Source organism: Heterodontus francisci, chromosome 34 (assembly GCF_036365525.1).
Source record: "Heterodontus francisci isolate sHetFra1 chromosome 34, sHetFra1.hap1, whole genome shotgun sequence".
Classification (NCBI taxonomy): domain Eukaryota; kingdom Metazoa; phylum Chordata; class Chondrichthyes; order Heterodontiformes; family Heterodontidae; genus Heterodontus; species Heterodontus francisci.
The window spans coordinates 10,459,564-10,469,310 of record NC_090404.1 but is presented as its reverse complement, the minus strand read 5'-3'; the positions used below and the strand labels follow the sequence as shown (position 1 = coordinate 10,469,310).

The 9,747-nt window shown below is 42.6% G+C and overlaps 1 protein-coding gene and 1 gene segment (V, D, J or C); both read left to right on the top strand.

The window, feature by feature from the left end:
• The first annotated feature begins 914 nt into the window (after positions 1-914).
• Positions 915-2,293, top strand: LOC137348611 (uncharacterized). The gene is made up of 3 exons (XM_068013891.1): positions 915-964; positions 1,492-1,616; positions 1,761-2,293. Exons 1-3 carry the CDS (start codon positions 915-917, stop codon positions 2,291-2,293), a joined length of 708 nt encoding a protein of 235 aa, XP_067869992.1.
• A 4,124-nt stretch (positions 2,294-6,417) lies between these two features.
• Positions 6,418-6,877, top strand: LOC137348610 (T-cell receptor alpha chain V region PHDS58-like). The segment is given in 2 exon segments: positions 6,418-6,452; positions 6,538-6,877. Coding segments are annotated over 2 exon segments (375 nt in total).
• The last annotated feature ends 2,870 nt before the right edge of the window (positions 6,878-9,747 follow it).

The following is a 9,747-nucleotide window of genomic DNA, read 5'->3' as shown; positions in this document are numbered from 1 at the left end:
ATATTCGCAATCTAACTGCACTGAGCCTCCTTCTGACACCGTTATTGCCACCGGAGACTGAATTACCGGATCTGCACATAGTCCGCCTGTGAGGGTAGAGGAATAAAGAACAGGTTAAACAGGATCGACCTAAACTTGTGTCTATCTGTGTGTGAACTCCCAACTCCACAGCTGTCCATAATATGGATATTTCTGATCGGGTACAAACTCTTTGCATGAATCTGCTGACCTGCCTTGATTAATCTAATCCAGTACTTACATTCCAACAGAGACGCCAGTATTATCAGAAGCATGTCTGACTGAATCCCTCGCAGTGAATTGGAGTGGACTGAGCCAGAGATTGAGAAGGGGAGAGAGGTAACCCGGGGCCTGATCAGCTCATTGTTCCACCCGCACACTACAGGGGCCGGCCGCATTGTGACCTCACTGAAGCTATGTTCCCTATTGGCTTAGGCGTTGGCTCGTGATTTTGCAGTTACTATGTTTGAGTTTGGCGCTCTCTGCTGGTGGATTCTGTTCAATCCAATTTAGAATTGAGCCTTCGAATGGAATGAGGGTTTAATGAGTTACACATCAAAACACGAATGTCAGACATTGTCTCCAGAAATCTAACTTGGAGCTGATTAGGCTCAATCTTTATTGTTGTTGATGATTATGGTAGAGATTTATTTTAAACCTTTCTAAATCACTGTTTAGACATCAGTTGGAGTTCTATGTGTAATTCTGGGCACCACCATTGAGAAAGAATGTCAAGGCAGTGGAGAAAGTGTGGAATAGTACCAAGGGTAAGGTACCTTTATGTGAACAGATTAGAGAAACTGGGATGGTTCTCCTTATACCAGAAAAGTTAAAGGAGAGAAGGACAGATTTAATTGAGGTGCTCAAAATAATACGCGGTTTGGATACAGTCGATCATGCGTAACTTTGCCACCAGCAGAGAATTGATGAAAAAAGACAAGGAAAGGTGAGATTTATGTTTTACACTATGAATTGTTAAAAATCCGGTATGCACTGCCTAAAAGGATGGCGGAAGAAAATTCAAAAGGAACTTTCAAAAGGGAACTGTGTAAAACTTGAAAAGGACAGAAATGCAGGGCTTTGTGGAAAATCCGGGGGTGTGGAGGACGGTTAAAGATGAATTGGAGAGCTCTTTCAAAGTGACACATGTACAATAGGCCGCTGGCCTCTTTCCATGCTCTAAGGTTCTGTTATTCTAGTCCCTTCATGCCCCTCCCCCTCTATGTGTTGTCAGTCACTTGAACAGTGAACAGGCGTAGGATGGCCATAAACTTGTGGAGACTCAAACCGTCTCTATTTACGCTCCATCAGTTCCGAGTGCAGCTGTGTCGCCGCACAATTCACTCAATTTTGACTCTTTGATCGTCCCACCCACAGCTTCCGTTTGCTGCCCTCCCTCTGACTCGCATTTCCTTCGCTGTGTTATTGGAGAGATTGCTGCCGCTGGTCTATCTTTGGCATTGGTTGGCTCAGCAGCAAGTGGAACGGGGATCTGTATTTCTGCACCGACAGAGGATTCTCGGACAGCAGAGTTGCAAACTCAAGAAGTATCATGTGGAACTGTCTCGCACAGCTTCTCATCATTCTATCACTTCTCAGTAAGTATTTCCTACCCAGTAAAAACCCATTCTCCCCGCTAACTGCTGTAATCCAGGTGAATCGGAGAATCATAGTGATGGCGGTGATGACCTTTATGTTGTTCGATGTAATGATGATGATTGTGACATATTATTTTATATTAGAATGGAGCCACCAAGACACAGTGGAACAGCCGGTTCCAGAAATGACGGTTGAAGAGGAAAGCAATGTCACACTAAACTGCACGTTGAAAACAAGCTACGCTAACCCTGAAGTATTCTGGTACAGTCAGCTCCCCAGACAGCCTCCACAGTACGTGTTTTATCTCTATGGAGGTATGGTAAAACGGAACCCGGACTACACAGACCGATTCTCTTCTAAATTTGATAAAGCTACCAAAGTTACCGAGTTAACGATCAGCAGAGCCCTGATATCTGACATCGCCGTGTATTTCTGTGCAATGGATCCCACACTGGTGCAGAGATATAGCGGATTCCGTACAAAAACCCACACTGAGAGTTCCACTTTGTGTTCGGCAGAGGGCGCTCTCATGCCGATGAATAGAAACAATATTTCAGCCGCCACAGTGAGTCTCGAAGGGAGATTCTTACAATTACAACGAAACACAGACCTCATCAGGAACAGGCGAGGTCCGCTTGCGCAGTTACATCAGTTTGTGATTGCAGCTCGCATTTGAATTAAAAATAACTTTATAAATAGATCTGTGATTTTTAATTCCACTTTTGTTTTTATGACCTTTCCCTGCCTACTTGTTTCTTATTAGATACTGTCTCCGTTCTTTACCCATAATTATATATATTTCCTTCTTCCAGTCCTCAGTTTAAAGATGCTGCTTCTCTGTCCCTTAATTCAGCCCCGCTCCAACCCAGCCACCCATAGTTTCAGCCCTGGTTTTAACCGACTTCACTGATGAACATTTCGCTCACTATTGAATAACATAATAATCCTGATAATCCTGTCCCGTGCCTGCTCGCCCCCAATTTGTAACGAATACGAAAGTAACGCGGCACCTGTAGAAGAGACAAAGTTATATAATGTTCGAAAGATGCCTTATTAGTGAATTACTTTCATTACAAATAGATTCTAAATGTGACAATACTGCTTGCAGTACCCCCGCCCACAGCTTCCGTTTGCTCCCGTCGATCTGTCCTGCCTTGCCTGCCCTGTTTTATTGGAGAGATTGCTGTCCCTGTTCACTTTTTTCATTGGTTGGATCAGTAATGCAGTCGAGCCGGGAATCTGCAATTCTGCTCCGACGGAGGATTTCCTGAACTGTAGAGTTAGAGACACAGGGAACCGTCTCTCACCGCTCCTCATCATTATATCACTTCTCAGTAAGCATTTCCTTCCCAGTAGAAATCCATTCTCCCCGTGGCTGCTGTAAACCAGATAGTAGTATAGATAAAATGATGATGATGCTATAGATGATGAGATGATGACAATCATTATTATTGTGTAGTAGAATGGAATCATCGGGATGACGGTTTAACAGGATGGCATTATCACATTAAACTGTACCTTGAAAACAAGCCACCCTTGTCCATCTGTGCTCTGGAACCGTCAGCACCCTGTCGTGTGTGGAGGGATAATAAACCAGAACTGACTCATTCATTCCACCGTTCAATTAAATTAACAAGATTACCAAGCTTACGATCAGCAGTGGCCTAATGGCCTAAATGCTGCAGAGATATAGCGGATCCCGGACAAAAACCCACACTGACAATTCTAGTTAGTGCCCAGCAGAGGGTGCTCTCACACCGATAAACTGAGAGTCACAGTTTATAGTAGGACAAAATACAACACTCAACAAGTCATCGCGTCCCGCTGTGTATTAACTCCTGAGGACTGCGGTTGGGTGACGGAACCGTCATGACACAAACGTGAACATCATGACAAAACTAGCAATGATCGGACCAAGGGTGCTTAACATTCAGAATCAAGCTTTGCTGGAAATGAGAGGAATAATTGAATGTGGTTTATCCAGCAGCATCAGCACCATCCTGTCATTTTAACCATTAATGCCATCTGGGTGACAGTAGTCGGGGAGAGAATGGATTTTTACTGGGAGAGCAATACTAACTGAGAAGTGATATAATGATGAGGAGCGAGGCAAGACGGTTCCACATGATATTCCCTGAATCTGTAACACCGCAGTCTGGAAAATTCCCTGTCAGAGCAGAAATGCAGATTCCCGCCTCACTTCACTTCTGATCCAACTAATGCAAAACAGGGAAAAGCAGCAGCAATTTCTCCAATAACACAGGGCAAGCAGCGTAGATCAGAGCGAAAGCAGCCAATATAAGTTGAGGGTGGGGTTGCTGAAGATAGGGCGAAGTAGAAAACGATGCTCTGATGCTCACTTTCTCTCGCAATGTTCCCTTCCTCTGAAGCTGAATGGTGACGGACATGGACACAGGAGCTGTTTAAATCAGCAGCTTAACCCTGTGTCTGACTACAATGACACCAGAGGGAGTATCAGATTGCTAATGCATTCAAACACAACACTATCACAATTGAACTGCGGAAGTAGAAGTTAGGGAGCCGGATTTAAAGTATCAAAGCTTATTTAACGACTGGTATCTGAAATTCTTCATACAGGGAGACGGTGGCGCAGTGCTAATGTCACTGAACTAGTAATCCAGAGGCACATGCTACTACTGTAGGGACACGGGTTCAAATCCCACCATGGCAGCTAGTGGAATTTAAATTCAATTACTTGATAAAAATCTGGAATGGAAAGCTAGTCCTAGTAGCCATGAAACTAATCGATCGTTGCAATATCCATTTGGGAAGGAAATCTACCGTCCTTACCTGGCCTGACCTATATGTGACTCCATACCCACAGCAATCTTCTTGTCTCTTAACTGCCCTCTGAAGTGCCCTTGCAAGTCACTCAGTTGTGAAGGGCAATTAAGGATAGGCAACAAATACTGGCCTTCCCAGCGACGCCCACGTGAAAAATAAAACACAAAACTTCCAGATAGGGTAATGGAGGGAAATACGCTGGGATCAATTATGGAAAAGTTGCAATCTACAATGGTGGGCGGCAGTTAGGATCTCTCCATATGGATGAGACAAGATAGGCGGAATGGCATCTCTCATTCTTAATGATCATGTAACCTGGAGCAAGACGGGATGTATAGAACAAGGATGTTATGTTAAGCTTGCCTGAAACACTATTTTGGCCTCAACTGGAGTATTGTGTCCAGTTCTGGGTGCCACACTTTAGGAAAGATGTGAAGGAATTAGAGAGAGTGCAAAAAAGATTCACGAGAATGGTTCCAGGGATGAGGAGCTTCAGTTACGGAGATAGATTGGAGAAGTTGGAACTGTTTTCCTTGGAGAAGGGAATGCTGAGAGAAGATTTGATAGAGGTATTCAAAATCATGAGGGGTCTGTACAGAGTAGATAGGGTAAACCCTTTCCATTGGTAGAGGGATCGAGAACTATTTAAGGTAATTGGCCGAAGAAGCAATAGAGAGATGAGGAAAAACTTTATTCAGGCAGCGAGTGGTTAGGATCTGGAATGCACTGGCTGGGAGTATTGTGGAGGCATGTTGAATTGAGGCATTCAAGAGGGAATTGGATTGTTATCTGAAAAGGAAGGGTTACGGGGAGAGGCGTGGGATGGAACTGGGTGCATTGCTCCATCGGGGAGCAGGCAAGATGGGCCGAAAGGCCTCCTTCTGTGCTGCAGCAATTCAGTGATTCTATGAATCTGTGACCTGATGTACCTTGTAGTTACATGTGGTCTCCACCAGATGGCATTAGGTAGATATGCTCACTTTATTGGTATCCGTGTGGGGAGAACTAAAGACGGAGAACATCGTTTAGTTACTGTATTTAGTACAAGTGATTACAGAAAAGGATTCGGAAATAAAGGCATTAATTTCAAATGGATGTTGTGTTTTATTTTTAATGAGCATGTTTGAGTGCATGCGTCTGAAAGTTGCTGTCTGTATGTCTACGTATTTGTCTGTGTGTATTCGTCTGTGTGTGTGTCTGTATGTGCCTGCATGCGGGTACCTGTAGTCATATTTTTGCTTCCAATATTATGGGAGCTGCTTGTACTGGACACAGGAGGACAATACCTGACCAATTGTTAAAGATTTTTCATCTCAAAGTCACATCTGAATATACGCGAATAGCCTCCAAATATATCAATCGATGTGTGTACTTTTGCTATTCCTCACTGCGTGTGTCTTGTTTCTCATATTCCTAGGACTGAAATTATTAATAAGGCATATTTAGTGCAGGAATTTCTTCACATTATAACTAAATGAGAGAATGACAGTGAAAGAACGAAGGAGGACGAGAGGGAAAGATAAAGTGGGAGAAAGCGAGATCGGGCAATAGAGGATGAGGCAGAGAGAGAGAGAGAGAGAGAATGAGAGAGGAAAAGTCAAAGAAGGAGACCGAAAGAGAGCGAGAGAGACCACGACAGGGATAGTTATTGTGAATTAAACAGATATATGTGTGTGTTTGTGTGTGTGTATACAAAGAGAGAGAGAGAGAGAGAGAGAGAGAGAGCGAGATCGAGAGAGAGAGGAAAAGACTCATACGGAATGGCTACAAAAGAATTTTGAGAGTTCATGCATTAATTGGACACAAATAACACTGATTGTTTCACAGTTAATGTCAGTTCTCAGCGATCAGCCAATCCCGTTCCTGAGAAACACCCCAATAAGTGAAGTATTCCAGGGTCTGACTTTGCTCTTTAGTAAGGGCAGGAGCGTCAACATATTTGAAACATTCTGTTATTTTGCTGTGGAACTCTAAACCAGCCACCATTTTCTCCTTATGTTCCTTACTGATAATAATGGTTTTGATGCTCGGTGAGTCGATGTTTAAATGGACAGATTTTGTTCTATTGGGTATGTTTACTCACAGACTTTTGATACATTCTGTTCTTTGTTATAGGAACGAGTGGCAAAACTCAGTGTCCCAGGATCCGCCTGAGTTAACGTTTCAGGAAGGACTGACCATAACAGTGAACTGCAGTTACTCCACATATGAAAGCTTGCCCCACCACTACAGGTGCATCCAGTATCCCGAGGAAGCTCTGGGATATTTACTGAGGAAATACAGCACAGGACAGGGTGATAAACCTCCAGATTTCCCAAATCGGTTCTCAGTTGATTTGGACAAAATCAAGAAAACGGTTCCTTTAAAAGTCGCCAGGGTTCCCGTCTCTGACTCTGCCGTATATCACTGTGCGCTGAGCCCCAAACTGTTACAGAGGCCCAGTCAGTCCGTATAAAAATCCGCAAAGGACTCTCACCTCCTTTCACTGAATCAGATCTGGGACCTGGATTGCGATCTGATAATAGAACACAAACCAAAGTATAAAGATCAGTTTGGCTGAAAGGCCTGTTTCTCTCCTGTAGTCTCGAAGTAATTCTGTGAGATAACCTCCTTTATATTGACTGTGGTAGTTCCAATGGCCCGTGAGGAGAATTTTAATGGGAGCCTCCGGCACTGACACTGGGACAAGATTAAATATTTCCCTTCGCTGCTCCCAGCTCACAGACTGACCCTGTTAAAGGGTCAATATTGGGTTTATTCCCGGCATTTCTCGGTTCCCTGCTGCCCGCCTTGACGTCACGAATCGGAGACCAAAAGAACTGTGAGCTGATTGGAGGGCACTGTGAGCTGATTGGAGGGCAGCCGGTGGCTCAGTCAAGAACGAACCAATCGGCAGAGGCCGGATGTTTTGCAACGTGTTCCCATCTCTTGGTTAAAAACAATTTTAGGGATAACTCGTCCTTTTCAAATCCGCCATCATCTATCTGCGAACATGTTGGCTGTTACGGTCTATTTAATCCTTACAGCTGCAGCTCTGTTAACCGGTAAGTTCACAAGTCAGTCAACTCTGTGTTTCACATCTGTAGCATACATTGGATTGAATCGGTCAGTTCACTGAACACAGGAATGTCAGTAAATTGATCCGAAGTGAAGAAAACTATCCGGATCCACCTTGTCTCAACACTGGACAGTGTTTGGGAAACAGGACAACTTACCCCAGTGGATGAAAGCTGAAGAGTTGAGGTGAGATTTCAGGCGATGAGCAACAGACCGACCCCACCAGGCTGGATCCAATGATTTACTTTGACACACACACTAATAATTAACCCAAAGACCGTGTGGAGTTTCACATACACATCACAGGAGGTGAAGGTGAGTGTCTGATCCCGCTGGAAGAAACTGAAGATTCATTGATAGAAGCACCTCCCTGTTTCAGCCTCCGAGCTGTGAGGAATGTATTTGGGTTTAACTGTCCTGATTTAATTCTCAGCTCAGTGTTGGTGCTGACCGACTCATTATGGGGATAGATACACTGAAGTGACATTGTTTAATTTAATATTGATCTGGGCTCTTGCAGGACATTGGCGAGGAGACTCCGTTTCACAGACACCGGCTGCAACCACAGTGAGGGAAGGAGATGATGTTCAGTTGCACTGTAATTATACAAGTACAAGCAACAACCCTGACCTATTCTGGTAGCGTCAGTATCCCAGCGGATCCGTGAAGTATCTGCTGCAGAGAAACAGATACAGCGGGAACACAGATGGATTTCCTGGGGACCGTTTTTCAGCGAAGTTGAATGAATCGAGCCGAACCGTCCCACTGAAAGTGTCTAAATCGGAACTGACAGATTCCTCGGTGTCTGGAATGGAAACATTCTACGTGTCTAAAACTGTTTGAAAGACGGAAAACTGGCAGGTTTCAGAAATGAGGGGAAAAAAACCTTTTAAGATATTTCAAGGCATTTTCTAAATTTAAGTGATAATTGCAGATTAAACTACTGAGCCATGGTTTGCAACCTTCTTTGCGTGGAATGTTACTGCAATTACAAACTGCATAAGTAGCAAGTTTGCAGATTGTAGAGTTAAGTTAATGTAATTCAAACAGTTATAATGCGGCAATATCTCCTCATTTAAACCAAATATGCTTTAATATTAACATCGATTTATTATTCGTTAATCGCCTTTCACAATTCTGGTGTGCCATGTGCACAATTATCGTGACCAGAAAATTTCATGGGCTGGAGACAATTTTTAATTATGCTTGAAATTATTTCAATAAGAGGGCACTTATTCCAGCTCTCTGTTCAGTTTGAAGAGCGCCTTTGAACTAATTGTCATATTCATGATTAAAACAGATGAATGACAGCTTGTATTATTTATAACTTCAATAGGAGTTGTAAATTGCAGTTTGTCAGTGTAATATATCTGTCCGGTTATTACATTCTTTGTGTGAAGCCCAAACCATGTTCTTCCTTCAATGTCATTTGTTGTTGGATAGTGAGATAATTATCACTAATCTAATATTAACCATTTTCCTGAGACAAGAAGTCGCTGGTAATCAAAAAATTGTCCATATGGTTTTATTTAAATTGAAGAAACTTGCAGACTGTGTAAGGCGAAAGACAGTGAAATAACACCTTGAAATTAAAGCAAATTCAATTATTTACAAAAGGTTAATGTTATTTTTTTAACTCAATAATAACATCCTATCACCCACAGCTGTGCTGCACACAGGGTACGATTATAGGCAAAGAACAGATTATACCTGAGTTATGATTAATTGTTATCAAATATTAAACTGATCAACAAAATCTCGGCTAAATTTGTTCATTACGTTTCAAATGTCGCAGATGATCTGAGAGAAATATTCTCGTCCAATTTTACAGTGATAACTTTGAAGCCTATTTAGCATCTATTTAACAATTAATTAACAGGGATTGTGTGAAATCCCGGAGTAAAATATAAAAACACTGTGTGATTAAATAGTGGCAGCACAGTTACTGATCGCAAACTGCCCGGATGTTTTTAAATTTTTTCTTATATAGTTAAGTTTTATGACAATATTTACACACGAAAGTACTGCTTTCACAAACAGGCGCTGTTGCAGCTCATGGATAGTTAGTGAGATGTGACCCCGGCCAGGCTTGGAATTATTTAAAATATTCCACTCTTAAATCCATCATATGAAATACTCGCTGAGAATAGACGGAGTTTATGATATATCAACACATTCAGATACATGTTTACAAGTTTGTGGATAGAAAGCAGGACGGGAGTCGAAATTATTACTCATTTTAAATTATTGAATTGTGATTCGATTGAA

What these genes read in the sequence shown, in the direction of transcription:
- LOC137348611 (XM_068013891.1), top strand. Translation starts at nt 915, where the DNA reads ATGCGTAACTTTGCCACCAGCAGAGAATTGATGAAAAAAGACAAGGAA. An exon ending in ATGAAAAAAGACAAGGAAAG is followed by an intron (nt 965 to 1,491) that starts GTGAGATTTATG and finishes TGGTTGGCTCAG; the next exon opens with CAGCAAGTGGAACGGGGATC. An exon ending in CATCATTCTATCACTTCTCA is followed by an intron (nt 1,617 to 1,760) that starts GTAAGTATTTCC and finishes ATTTTATATTAG; the next exon opens with AATGGAGCCACCAAGACACA.